At 47.1% G+C, this 14,873-nt stretch overlaps 1 protein-coding gene across 1 annotated transcript in view; it reads left to right on the top strand.

Annotated features, from left to right (window-relative positions):
• The first annotated feature begins 4,735 nt into the window (after window positions 1-4,735).
• Pip5k1a (phosphatidylinositol-4-phosphate 5-kinase type 1 alpha) overlaps window positions 4,736-14,873 on the top strand; it is a 40,675-nt gene continuing 30,537 nt past the window's right edge. Inside the window, exon 1 of the mRNA XM_051157688.1 lies at window positions 4,736-4,986. Within this exon, the coding sequence (XP_051013645.1) occupies window positions 4,911-4,986 (76 nt within the window). The 5' untranslated portion in view covers window positions 4,736-4,910. The remainder of the gene's footprint in view (window positions 4,987-14,873) is intronic.

Below are 14,873 nucleotides of genomic sequence, written 5' to 3'. Positions count from 1 at the left end.
ATTCTATTTCAAATTTAAAAAATAAAAAGGAGGTTGGGGTGGGTATAGCATAGTGGCCCCCTGGATTTTATCCCTACGCAGGCCCAAATCAAAACAAAACTCCAACAATTCTGTGATTAAGAAAAGAACTTCAGAGCCTGGCATGGTGGCACAGGCCTTTAATCTCAGCACTCGGGAGGCAGAGGCAGAAGGATCGCTGTGAGTTCGAGGCCAGCCTGATCTACAAAAGCAAATCCAGGACAGCCAGGGCTACACACACCAGAACAATAATAAACCAAACCAAACCCATAGGCAATTAGTTACCTGCCCTGGTGTTATACACCTTTACACCTTTTTGATTCTAACACTCAGGAGGCCAGGGAGCTCTGTGATTAAAGAGGCCAGCCTGGTCTACATAGCAAGTTCCAGGCCAGCAGGGGCTACAGAATGTGACACAGCCTTGTAAGACAACAGTAACAAAACCAAGTAGCAGCAGTAGCAGCAGCAGCAGCAGCAATAAAAGCCCAGTGTAGTGCCTTAGGCTTGAAGTCCCCGCCCGCACTTGGGAGGGAGACTGACCTGGAAGATCTGGACAAACAAGACAAATCCATAGACCTAGTTTGAAAGCCCTTTAGCAGCATGACTCAGACTGAATCACACAGTTTTTCATCTGTAAAATGAGACACGATCTCTACATTTTTAAGATTTGTTGGGATGAAGGGATATAATCCTTGTAAACTGCTTAGCCTGCAGTTTAGTAAGCTCATAGTAAACACTCTTAAGAAATGATGATTACAGCTAGGGCTGTTACACAAGAGAAACCCTGCTCAGAAAAAAAACCTTTAAAAAGCCAGGCATGGTGGCACACAACTTTAATCCCAGCACTCAGGGGGCAGAGGCAAGTGGATCTCTGTGAGTTTGAGGCCAGCCTGATCTAGAAAGTGAGTCCAGGACAGCCAAGGCTACACAGAGAAACCCTGTCTCAAAAAACAAAACAAAACAAAAAAAACAACCAACCAAACAAACAAAAGTAATGATGATTAGAAGGTCATCAGTATGACCTTCTAGGTCAGAGGTTTCCTGTGTCTCCATCCCTTTGGAGGTCAAATGACCCTTTCACAGGCCTGTCCCCATTTGTGTGTGTGTGTTCTTTCTTGGAGACAAAGTCTGTATAGCCCTGGCTGTCCTGGAACTTACTCCATAGACCAGGCTGGCCTCAAACTCGCAGAGACGCACCTGCCTCTGCCCCCTGAGTGCTGGGATTAAAGGCGTGCGCCACCACCACCACCCTGCTGTTTTCTTAAAACAGGGTCTCATGAGGGTCTCTCTATGCAATCCAAGAGCGTTTGGAGCCAGCTGTATCCAGGCCTCTCTCAGGCTGATCAACTGCTCTGCCTTGATCTTCTGAGTGTGTCATGCTACTAGGCTGAGGGAAGTTTTTTTTTCTTTTTTGGTGATTTCCAACACCACCTCCATCACTGGGAATTGAACCCAAGGCCTGAGGAATGCTAGGGAAGCACTCTTTTACCGAGGTAAATTCTGAGTGAGGACAAGGGTTGTATTCATCTGTACTAGGAATTCCGAGTGCCTGGGATAAAGCTGGGAAAATCACTGAATGAAGAAGGTAGTCATTCATTTACTGTTCTTTTTGTTGTTTGTTTTGTTTTGTTTTTTTCCAGTGCCAGGGAATAAATTCAGGGTCTTGTATAAGATAGGCAAACTCTCTTAACACTTAGTTACAACCCTTGTCCCCAAAGGTGCTTTGATAAAGCGTGTTCACGTGCACTCAAGACAGAATGAGCGGCCCTCTGGTGAGGTCACCGGGTTGCCGCCCTTCTCAAAGTATGCACTGGTGAACTCCCTTTTCCATTTCCTCAGAATCACCGAGCCAACCCATGCGGCTCTGCTTCCACACCTGCTGCCTCACCCGGCTGGCTCGGCTATGCTCGGAATGGTAGTAGGAGAGCAGCCCCATGACTCAGGGGATACCTCCTCCGGGATGGAGATGGAGCTGGGGCAGGCTGGCTCAGGGGTACAATGGAACCTTCTCCCTAAACATCCCTAGCTCTCCCTTTTGTGTGTTGACAGTTGATATAAGGGCATGTGATTTTGCCTATTGCCCAGGCTTTTCTAGAAATAAAGATTTTTGGGGGGAGGGGTAAGAAAAAAGGAAGGGAACTCAAAGGACCTTAACTATCTGAGTAGCTGGAACCTCAGGCATGTGCCACCACACCCAAACGTTCAAAACACAAATTGTTGTTGTTATTCCTATTATTATTACTATTAGACACAGTCTCACATATAACTGTGGCTATCCAGGCACTGGCTATGTAGACTATGTTGGCCTTCAACTCACAGAGATCAGCCTGTCTCTACTTCCTAAATTCTGGGATTAAAGTCGTGGCCTACCGTGTCTCCCTCCACTACATCTCAATTCCAACTCTTTTTATTTTTATCTTTTTTTTAGGTTTTTTGGGTCTCTCTGTGTAGTCTTGGCTGTCCTGGATTCCCTTTGTAGACCAGGCTGGCCTCGAACTCACAGTGATCCACCTGCCTCTGCCTCCTGAGTGTTGGGATTAAAGGCGTGCGCCACCACACCCGGCCCTGTTTTTCTTTGTTTGTTTTTGGAGACAGGGTCTGGGAACTCACACTGGAGAGCAGGCTGGCCTCTGCCTCTGGAGTGCTGGTATTAAAGGCATGTACAATCACTTCTCTGCTGAAAATTCTGTTTTTAACTGCCTTAGTCATTCAAGGCTTTTTGGCCTACTTACAATTTCAGAGTCAGGAATAGCTGTAATCTCTATCTCAGCTGATTTTTTGAGCAATTTAGGAAATAGAATTGACTGAATTAACCCTTAATTAAAGTGTGTGTGCACTTATGCATGTGGAGGCTGGAGGAAAGCTGCAACAAAACAATTCTTTTATCCCATAGTGGGTCCCTTAGGGACAGAACTTTGGGCATTGGGTTGGGAACCTCTATCGGATGAGCTGTCTTGACCGTCCCAGGGAACTGAATGCCTTTTCTGGTAATACGGACACTTATTTATTTATTTTGGTTTTTCCAGATAGGGTTTCTCTATGTAGCCTTGGCTGTCCTGGACTCCCTTTGTAGACCAGGCTGGCCTCGAACCCACAGCGATCCGCCTGCCTCTGCCTCCCGAGTGCTGGGATTAAAGACTTGTGCCACTGAGCCCGGCTAATATGGACATTTTATTCAACAGAATTTACTGAGTGCCTAAGAGACACGTTCGTCTGTGAGTGGGTAGCACCAAGTCTAATTGCAGTGCTCTTCAGCTAGGCGACGGTTTCCGGTACAGCATAGCACCCAACACTTCACTGCTACCCAGTCGCAATGCCTTTGAATTAGGAACGCTGGCTCTATTCGATGAAGTTTGTCTGCTTTCAGTACCCAAGGGAGCACAAAGAATCCAGCAGATGGCAGTAAAGGAAACAAAAGTTTTAGCTCTTGAAGGAAGAGGAAGAAATCTGAGGTTAAGGAACGGGAGGTAGGGAGGTATTTGATGGGTCTTAGGGTCCCTTTGAAGGAACATTGGGTAGGTATACAGGCCACCGTAGGGCCCATAAGCTGGGGCTTGTTTTTCCATACGTCTTTTTTAAAAAATTCATTTCACAAATCATCATTGAGTGCCTGCCTTGCCCAAAGATGTGACAGGCTGTGGACCTACAGACGAAGCATCGTTGCCTTTCAGAAGCGGTTTGTTCAGTGAGGGCCTCGCTAAGGCTCCCACAATGTTCACAGCCGCTGAAATTCTCTGTAAAAACTGGGCAGAGTCCATATGCAGACTAGACTAGAATGGAATCCTTGTGTTTCTGTGCCCTTTGGAGTATAGATAACTAGCAACTGAACGCTAAGGCAGACCTTGGATGAACTTTGTGTGATACCATCTGATCAAGTTCTGTAGACTTTGCGACAGGTCTTTTAAAGTTTGTTCTGACCTACTGCTACTTCCCTTATTGTTGTATTGTTGGCAAATCCTCACGGACTTATTTATCAAACATTTGCATTTACTGAGCTCTTGTCACTAGCATTGTTTGAATCGAACAAAACGTCTATTTTCCTGTCCTGCAAAGGAAAGTCCCACAAGCCCTCACCTTAAACGGTAAAGCCGGGAAGAATTCTTGGTGGTTGTGATGTTTTGTAGGACACAAGTGCTTAGCGTTTCGGATTTGACAGCAGAGCTGCAGCCGCGCGCGTTCTTCCCAGGGCTGTCATTCGAAGCGCCTGGTCCTTCGCAGCCCCGCGGACTCCTCCAGCCTAAAGCCGCACGGTGGTCAAACACCACGAACCTATATTGGCCCAACGGAGCTACCGTAGGCGCACGGACTTCCGCCCGTGAATTCCGTAGGGTGTGGCGAGCTGGCGTCACGTGACCCCACAGCCGCCTCCGGATTGGCTAGCGTTTCTCTCCGGATTGACGGACGGAGGCCGGGAGAAGGTGGGGCGCATGCGCAGTACTGGGATTTCCCCCCCCCCTCGGCCGCCCACCCTGAGCGGAGCCGCGGAGTTGGCGACGAACAGCGGCTGGGGAGGCGGGGGAGGGGGCGAAGGCTCTTCGGGGGAGACGTCTGGTGCCCCGTTATTCCCTCGGGGTTGTTTGGGCGGAGACGCGGCGCGGGGCCGCCCGGCAGCGACTCGAATGTTTCCCGTCTTGCGAGAGAAGACAGCTTTTGTGGAGAGCAGTTCAAGTTGCTAGGCGGGTGCGGGACCGGAGCGCTCCTCCCCCGCGCATCCCCCCCAATGCCGGACGAGTGGTGCGGTCCTGAGCTTCTCCCCGAGCCCCACCAACGCCCGTGAGAAGCCCGCAGAACGCGGGTTCTGTGAACAGACGTGGGGAAGATTCGATTCGGAGGAAAGGAAAAGCGGGATTGAGACGGGGAGCGAGGCCGCTGAGGGGGAGGGGGCTGCCAAGATGGCGTCCGCCTCCTCTGGGCCGGCGGCGGCCGGGTTCTCGCCCCAGGATTCCGGGGTCCCTGCCGGCTCCGCGGGTGAGTGCGGTGAGGCCCCGGGGGGCAGCTGGGGAGATGATGGGAGCTGGAGCGGGCGAGTGCTGGGAGGAGGGGACCTGTAGCTGGGGATGCCCGAGGGGTTGTTGCCGCTGAGGAGGGCAGGACCGGAGTTTGAAGTAGGAGACCATTCTCCTGTTAGAGGAATTCGGGAAGGATGGGTGCCGCTGAGAGACGGGCAGCCTGTGAAAACACTCACACTATGTCTGAGGGGCGACTTCGTCTAGAGCTTTGAGGAGGGAGGATGGAGATTGAAGGTTGGGAGTTGAGAGGGAAACGGCAGAAATAGGAATGGAGAAACTCAGAGTTAATGGAGGCTGAGTCTAGTCTAGCACGCATCGGGCAGTGGGTTCAGCCCCCAGGATCTTCATCAAACAACATAACCTAAATAGGGTATTGGTAGAGAGAGGGGATCTCAGTGTGAGGTAGAGGCCAGGTTGATTGTGAAATTAATAGATCAAAATGTTGTGGGGGACTATGGGACTTAAAAGTATTGAAGAGTGCTTTTGACTGCTGAGGAGTTAAGTAATTGTGAATTTTACCGGAATTAAGAGTTACTGGAGTGGCCTTTACCCTCAGACTCCCCTTAATGCGTCATTCCTCCCACCCGTCAACTCTTGTCCGCTGCTGCGGCGCAGACACACACATACATACTTTCTCAAATTAACTCTTCTGGTGATTTCTATCTCTAGGCTGTACAGCTTTGGTAAGGAACGGGGAGTTTCGTTGTTTGTGTTTTAAGACAGGCACTTCCTAATGCCTTCCTGACAGGCTGAAATCCCTGGTGCTGGGAATACGGGAGTGCAGTACAGCCAGCACAGAAGGAAACATTTGAAACACGTGAGAGGGGAGGTTAGGGTCAAGAGGGGGGATATATGAAATGGTGCCCGAGTCAGGCCCGTGGTTTTAGGCTTTCTAAAAAAGATGGGGAGAGGTGTGTGTGGATCTCAAGTGCTGTGGGGACACATTGCATAATAGGATGGAGACTGCAGGAGTGCTTGGGGTGATGTAGGAAGAAATTGCAGGGACTGGGCAGTGTGGAGAGGTCAGAGTGGTTAGAGATGGGGCGGGCCTGGGGGCTGAAAAGGCCCACGAAGAAAAGCCACAGATTGTCTGTGGGAGGGAAGCCGTGTGGTGAATCAGAGCTGTTCTGGAGGCTCTGCCGGGAGTGCCGGCTGCTCTTCCTAACCGTGGGCCACTGGGCATCACATGCTTTTCTTGAGGGTTGATTTCCCACCCCCACCCCCCACCCCCGTGATTTTTGTCCTTATCATTTTGAGTTGGCTTGAGTTTCCCCTTAAACATGACCACTTTAGAGGAAACATAGTCATAGATACCTTCCTCATAAGCTGCGATTTTATTTATGTGCCTCTATTTTTAGTTTCTTGGAGAGGTGACTTCTGCCTTTCCTCTGAAAGTATTAGAGCATAGCAGCTCTTGTTGCTTTCTAAATGTGAAAAAGGCTGATGTTTATAAAAGTGACAGTTTTTAAAAACTTGATTTATTACTTATTTGAGGGGGAGAGAGAGAGGTGGGGGGGAGTGGGGGAGGGAGGCTGTGTCGGAGGCTGCTTCTCTCCCTCCATCTTTGTGAGAGTTCTGATAGTTGAGCCCAGGTGGTCAGGCCAGGACAGCAAGCACCATCACCAGCTGAACCTTCTCTCCCACTAGGATAACTTTTTTTTCTTTTAATGCAGTGCCTTCTTGAAATCTTACCTCATTTTCTAGCCAAGCATTTTTCCTCCGCACCCCCGTAGGGTTTCTCTGTTTTGTTCTGTTTTGTTTTGTTTTATCAAGACAAAGTTTCTCTGTGGAGCCCTGGACTGTCCTGGAACTCACTTTGTAGACCTGGCAGTGTCTGCCTGCGCCTGTGAGTGGAAGCCAGAGGACAGCTGACAGGTGCTGCTTTCTCCTGCCATTGTGTAGGTCCTCGGCTTCCTGTGTTACTTGTTGGCAAAAGCTTTTACCCACTGAGCATCCTGCTGGCCTAATCTAAACCACAACAAAGAACACTGGGCCCTACAGGGTTGGCCCTGGACTCCTGAGACTTGAAGCAATCCTTTTGCCTTGTTCTACTGTATATAGTAGCTGGTATACAGGTACACGCAGCTGCGCCTGGCTTTTCATAGTGTCATTGTTTTGTATTAAATGTTTATTTTTGCCATGGCTGTTTAAGCTCAGTGTCAGGTATAATTATAGTTTATTTTATAGGTGGTTAGTATCTGAGATTAGTTGGTATGTGTACTTAAAAGTTAGCTTTGAGAGTCAAAATAGTGTGTTTTACTTGTTGCTGTCTGTGGACTCCTGGGTGATGCTAACTCTTCTGATTAATACCTTTGCTGAAGTCTATGCTACCTAAAAGCTAGTAAATATTTTATTAGCTTGGTTTTTTTTTTTTTTTTTTTTTTTTTTTTCTTTCTTTCTTTCTGTGATAATATAATGGAGATCATGCCCTGTGGTATGAATAGAGGTAACAAGAAACCCAGAGATGGGTATGGGGGAGAAGGGTGTCTTTTTCTCTTGCTTCCTTGCTTTTTTATGAGGCAGATTTCACTAAGGTCTGTGAGCTTGATGTGGTCCTTCTGCCTCCACCTTCCTAGAGTTGGTTGAGACATCCACACTGGGCCATGAACTCTGGCTTTTTCCTGCCTTGAGATAGTCTTCCTGTCTTACCCAGGTTGGTCTTTAATTTATAATCTTCCTGCTTCAGCATCCTGGACTGAGAGTACAGGTGGGTACCACTGTCCTAATGTGACTTTTATCATTTTAAGTTCCACCTTTTTCTCTTCTAAATTTCTTTTTTCCCTTTGAGACAGTTTCACTGTGTAGCCATGGCTGTAGACCAGGGTTACTTCTGGTCAGTAAGTAATTCAGTCTGCCTCTGCCTTCACCTGCCTTAGAAGTTTTGCGTATCCTCACCTTACGTGACATGAAGAAGATAACAAGAGCGTGTGCGCACACACAGTAAGCACACACACATACAATGAGCGCACACACACAGTGAGCACACGCGCACACACAGTGAGCACATACAGACACAGTGAGCACACACACACAGTGAGCACATACACACAATGAGCACACACACAGTGAGCACACACAGTGAGTGAGCGCACACACACACAGTGAGCGCACACACACAGCGAGCACACAGACACACACAGTGAGCACACACACACATAGTGAGCATACACACACACATTGAGCACACACAAGTAAGTGAGTGGAGGAATGAAGGCAGGAGGGCAGCTTTGGTGGTGGACAGCCCTTAGTGCTGACACTTGAAAGTGAAAGCAGGAGAATTGGGTAGAAGCCAATCTGGTAACATGAGACCCTGTCTTAAAAACAGAAGAAAGATTAAAACTACAAGCTCCTTTTTTTGTCTCTTCTTTCTGTGGGTGCTTTTTTCCCCCAAAGATAAAAACACGTTTGTGAAGTACAGTTTTTTCCATAGTGAGCCAGGTGGAAGGAATTTTTTTGTATATTCCAAACTAATCCCAACAGAGTCTCAGAGACATGTTGGCTAGATGGCGGGGGGTCGGGGTATGTCTGGAGAGAAGGCAGAGGCCTCTTAGAACATGTAATTCACTACAGAGTATCAGCCCATCTCTGTGCAGTGTAAACAAACTTGCTAAACACCAAGTTCTCACGGCCAAGAGCTCTATAAAAGGGACCATGCATTTATCTATTTGCAGCTCAGGGACCATTTTGTTAGCATTTAAGGGAAAACAGCAGGGCAGACAAGCTGAAAGTCCTAGTATCTGGCAGGGAGGAGGTGGGAGAAAGTCAGGTTTTTATTTGTGTGCGTGTCTGTGTAAGCCTTGTGTTCAGATGCCTGCAGAAGTTAGAAGATGGCTGAAGATTCTTGGGGCAGAAGTTGCAGGTGTTGGGAACTGAACTCCCATCCTCCGGAAGAAAGGCCAGTAATCGTTGAGTCCCCAGAGTCACGCCTTTGAAGTTAGGCACGGAGGTCAGAAAAACTGAGGCAGTCCAGTGCTTCAGAGAAAGCATCACTCAGCTTTGGACCACTATCTGAAAGAAGGAAAAGACAGAGTTAGGGTTTTTGATTCTGACTCAGGCAGGCTGCGTGGAGAAAGCTTCATAAGCAACTGCCTGTGTTCTTTGCGGTGGAGGGAAGTGCTGTTGGGGCAGTTGGTGCTGGTTCTGCTATTTTAAAGGCTAAGCTTTTTTCCTTATATAAGCATGCATTTTGTTCATACCTAGCCCCTTCCCCCACGTTCCTGGGATTGAATGCAAGCATAAGCTAGTAAGCTCAACCCCATTTCAATCTTGGAGTATGTGTGTGATAACCAAGCAGAGCTCCAGATAGAACTGGGGTGGAGGGTGATGTGGCATATGCCTGAATTTATCAAATTCCCAAGACTCAGGCAGAAGCAGGAGTATTGCCACAAGTTTTTTTTGTTTTTTTCACAGAGATCTGCCTGCCTCTGCCTCTCAAGTGCTGCGATTAAAGGCGTGCACCACCATGCCTGAGTCTGGTGGTGGTATTTTAAGACAGGGTTCTTCTCTATGTAGCCTTGGCTGTCCTGGAACTCACTATGTAGATCAGGCTGGCCTGGAATAAAGAGATCTATCTGCCCACCTCTGTCTCTCAAGTACTGGGACTGAAGGTGTGTGACACCACCATACCTGGCCAGTTGTAAGTTTAATTGTTATTATTTAACTTCTTTTTTCTTTTCTTTTCTTTTCTTTGTTTTTTTTTTTTTTTTTTTTTTTTTTTTTTTTCGAGACAGGGTTTCTCTGTGTAGCCCTGGCTGTCCTGGACTCTATTTGTAGACCAGGCTGGTCTTGAACTCACAGCGATCCCCCTGGCTCTGCCTCCCGAGGGTTGGGATTACAGGTGTGTGCCACCACACCCGGCCTTGTTTAACTTCTTGAAACACATTCTTCCCGTGTAGCCTCTTTTGGCTGTGAACTTGAGACTCTCTTATCTCTTTTCTGAGTACTTAGATTACTGGCATGTGCCACCACATGCCAGAATCATTCCTTCTCTTTCTTTTAACGTTGTCACTGAGAACTCTGTGCTCCCTCAGTACTCCTCAGAAGCATGCTGATATTTCTGAGTATTTTCATTTGGAGAACATTACTGTGCCTCCCACCTGAAGGAGTATAGCTGTAATGATTCTCAGTATTCCAGATTAGGGGAGCAAAGAGGTGCTCTGGACAGTTCAGCAAACACACTAGCTGGTGTTTGTTTCTTGCTTTAGAGAATTTTTAGCTTGATTTTGCTGGGTGTTCGTTTTGTTTTGTTCTGAGGCAGGGTTTCTCTGTGTAGCCTTGGCTGTCCTGGACTCACTTTGTAGACCAGGCCGCTCTCGAACTCACAGCGATCCTCCTGCCTCTGCCTCAGTGAGTGCTGGGATTACAGGTGTGCACCACGATGCCTGGCTTAAGTTTTTAATCTTTGTAGCTCTTGATTTTATCAAACTAGTTCCTAAGAGCATGTTGACTTTGAAACATTTAACTAGTAGTATTGGTAAGCCTTGGATTGAGTTTCTGGGACCTTCTCTGTGACCTGTTCAAGCAAAACGAGGTGCCTGACGGGTACAAGTCAGCTAGCCTCTAGCATCCACAAATTACATGTGTACTTCAAACACTGAAGTCATTCATACAGCATCTTCTGGTTTCTTGTCTGGTAGATGATGTCATCTCATCTCCAGAGGAAATGCTTCTCCTCTGAAAGTGTTGGGAGAGGTTTCCTATTGCGGCCAGAGCTGTTTGTTCCACATACTAATGAGCCAGCTCACTTCAGAGCTACTTACAGTCTGAAAATAGCTCCTTTAAATTATCATCTTTATTTTTAAAAATTTGCTTTTATTACCTTATGTGTGTGTGTGTGTGCGCGCGCGTGCCACGTGTATGCCAGTGTCCAAAGGGGCAAGAGGAGGGTGTTGGGATCCTTCGGAGCCTGAGTCACAGGCTGCTGTAACCCCCTTGTGTGTTCTAGTAGCTGAACTCACATTTCTCAGAATTACATTGATAATTTTTCTCTCCTGTTTCTTCTTTGACTTTTTTTTCAGTTTAGTGTTATTTTTACTATTATAGGTACTTTGCTTTCATGTGTGTCTGTGCACCACATATGAACTTGGTGCCCACAGAAGCCCGAGAGGATGTTCAATCCCTTCAAACTGGAGTTACAGACAAGTGTGAGTCACCGTATGGGTGGCTGAGCCCTGTGGAGGAGCAGCAGTTCCCTTAACTGCTGAGCCATCCATTATCCCTCTATCACACACTCTTTTTTTTTTTTTAAGTTTTCTATTTTTCTTCATTTGAAATTTTAGTTTCAGGTTGCCCGGTATTACCAAGCAAATTTGTAGAGCTTAACAATGATGTTTTGCAAAGTGACTAGAAACCAGTCCTTCAGTATCTTTTCCTCCACAAACACAAGAAAGGGCCCTGCAGAGGACCAAACTGGACAGCCTCCCTAACTGGTAGAGAGCTGTTGAGATGGTTTTAAATGGCTAGGTGTGGTGGTGAACGCCTGTCATCTTAGCTACTTTTTTTTTGGTTTTTCGAGACAGGGTTTCTCTGTGTAGCCTTGGCCATCCTGGACTCACTTTGTAGGCCAGGCTGGCCTCGAACTCACAGCAATCAGCCTGCCTCTGCCTCCCGAGTGCTGGGATTAAAGGCATGCGCCACCACGCCTGGCTCCATTTTAGCTACTTGAAAGACTGAGGTAGGAGGACTACTGTGAGTTCAAAACCAGATTGGCTACATAGTGAGTTCCAGGCCACCTGGTGATAAAATAAGGTGCTGTTTTTGTTGTTGGATTATGTTAAAAAAGGGCAGGAAGCCAGGCATGGTTGAACACGCCTGTAATCCCAGCAGTTGGGAGCTGGAGGCAGGCGGATCGCTGTGAGTTCGAGGCCAGCCTGGTCTACAAAGTGAGGCCAGGACAGCCAAGGCTACACAGAGAAACCTTGTCTTGAAAAAGTAAAAGGGGGTGGGGGGGGGGACAGGAAAGGTGGCTGCTCTTCCAGAGGACTGAGGTTCAGTTCCCAGCACCCATAATTACAGATCTCAATTAGCTGTAGCTCCATTTCCAGGGGATCTGAAACCCACTTTCGGCCTCCACAGATACTGGACATACACATGGTGCAGAGACACACAGCTAGGCAAAACAACCCATACAGGTAAAAATGAAGGTATAAATCTAAGAGAGAGAGAGAGAGAACTATGTTGTGGGGTGTACATGCCTGTAATTCTAGCAACTGGGAAGCAAAGGCAGGAGGAGTGGGGGGCCGGGCTGAGCTATCTGAACAGACCTTGCTTAAAAAAACTGCAAAGGAGGGCTGCAGAGATGGCTCACAGGGTAAGAGCACTGTCTGCTCTCCCAGAGGTCCTGAGTTCAATTCCCAGCAACCACATGGTGGCTCACAGCCATCTGTAATGAGATCTGATGTCCTCTTCTGGCCTGCAGGTGTATGTGCAGATAGAGCACTCAAAATAAATAAATCTTCCCCCCCAAAAAACCCCCAAACAAACAAACTGCAAAGGTAAGGATAGGGAGAAAGAGTTGATCGCCTGCGTTTTGGTATTTGATATGGCTCCTTCAATTGTTCTGAAGTCATTTTGGTAACAGTGGTTTCTCATCTTATTTTTATACCTTTTTTTAAAAAAAAATTAAGATTTATTATGTATACAATGTTCTGTCTGCATGTACACCTGCAGGCCAGAAGAGGGCACCAGATCTCATTATAGATGGTTGTGAGCCACCATGTGGTTGCTGGGAATTGAACTCAGGACCTTTCACACGCCTTTAATCCCAGCACTTGGGAGGCAGAGGCAGGCAGATCTGTTACAGTTAATTTACCAATATGGCCTAATAATGTTTATTATTAGGCCTATAATTATTATTAGAACAGTTTTTTTTCTAACCCATTAGCAATCAATCAAGACAGACACCTGTTATTTATTTATTTGGTTTTTTTCTAGACAGCGTTTCTCTGTGTAGCCTTGGCTGTCCTGGACTCGCTTTGTAGACCAGGCTGGCCTTGAACTCACATCAATCTGTCTGCCTCTGCCTCCTGAGTGCTGGGATTAAAGGCATGCGCCACCACGCCTGGCTGACACCTGTTATATTTTAAAATAGCTTTAGTTATCCTGGGGCAGGGCAGATATTAATCCCCTAAACTATTTCCCACAGTGGGGCATTGATTGTATCCCTGCCGCAATCCCATGCCATCTGCTTCTAATAATTTCTATCAAGCTACCTCCCATCCATAATCCCAAATACTTGCTCATGTTCTTCATCTGGGCCAAGTCTCCATCCACCTACCCCATGGTGGCACAACCTTCTTCTCTTCTCCTCTCCTCTGGTGTCTCTTCTTCCCAAGATTCTCTCTGTCTCCCCAAGCCCAGGAACCTTAGCCACTCCTATCCCATTTGCCCTGCCCAGGTGTGATGGCTTTTTATTGGTCAAACAGGTTAGGCTCTTAGGCCAGGTGGGCCACAGAGACAGCAGGCAGTATCAAATACATCAGACCAACTCCAACAGATCTCGGTGCATTCGAAGCCAGTCTGGTCTACCAAGCGAGTCCAGGATAGTCAAGGCTACACAGAGAAACCCTGACTCAAAAAATCAAAACAAAAACAAACAAAACAAAGAAGATGGTAGGGTGTCCCACAGTAATATGACCTTATGAAAGATGGTCTGATATATGGACTTGCTACTTTTTTACCTTGTTTTATAGGTGCCATTGGCGGCAGCGGCGGCTGCTTCTCCATCACTTATTTTATTCCCTGTGTAACAGTGTTTTGCCTGCATGTAGGTCTGTATGAGGGTGTTGGCTCCCCTAGAACTAGAGTTACAGACAGGCGTGAGCTGCCATGTGGGTGCTGGGAAATGAACCCAGGTCCTCTAGAAGAGCAGCCATCTATCTCTCCAGCCCCCTAAAGATTCTTTTTTTTTTTTTTTTTTTAAGATTTATTTATTTATTATTACGTATACAGAGCTCTGCCTACTTATACACTTATAGGCCAGAAGAGGGCACCAGATCACATTATAGACGGTTGTGAGCCATCCTGTGCTTGCTGGGAATTGAACTCAGGACCTCTGGAAGAGCAGACAGTGCTCTTAAACTCTGAACCATCTCTCTAGCCCACAAAGAGTCTTACTTTGAATTATGTGTGTATGTGTCTGTGTGGGTATGTTCACTTGAGTGCAGGTGCCCTCAGATGCTAGACGCATAAGATCCCCTGGAACTGGATTGGCCATTTCTCCAGCCTCCTCAACTATTTATTATTAATTTTTTTTAATGCCCCCTCCCCCCCGTGTGTGTAAGATGTGTAGGAATCAGTTCTCTTTCTTCACCGGCCCACATCAGTGCCAGGACTAAACTCAGGTTGGCAGGCACATGGCAGACACCTTTACTAGTTGGTCCCTAGCCATATATTTTCAACTTTTCCTTTTAACTTATTTTTGTAGCATAGGGCAGTGCTTTTGTTAGGAACTTGAATTGATGTGTATTTGGGTGCTTGGTGGTGGTTGGTTGGGTGGCTGCTGAACTAAAGGTTATAAAACAGAGAATGACACTACAGCCCACATTAACATACTTCTTGGGCTGGAGAGACAGCGCAGCAGTTAAGAGTACTGGGTGTTTTTCCAGAGGATTTAGGCTCAGTTCCCAGCACCCACATGGGGGCTAACAACAGTAATTCTGGTTCCAGAGAATGAAACACCCTCATCTGGCCACCGCGGCACAGGCATACACATGGTGCACAAACATACTTGCACCCAAAACACATATAAAATAAAAATAAATCAATCTTAAGCCAGGTCGTGATGATGTGCACCTTTAATCCCAGCAGGCGATCTCTGTGAGTTCCAGAGCAGCCTGGTCTACAGAG

Source organism: Acomys russatus, chromosome 15 (assembly GCF_903995435.1).
Source record: "Acomys russatus chromosome 15, mAcoRus1.1, whole genome shotgun sequence".
Taxonomy (NCBI): domain Eukaryota; kingdom Metazoa; phylum Chordata; class Mammalia; order Rodentia; family Muridae; genus Acomys; species Acomys russatus.
Note: the sequence above shows the minus strand (reverse complement) of the source record. Positions and strands in the feature narration are given on the sequence as shown.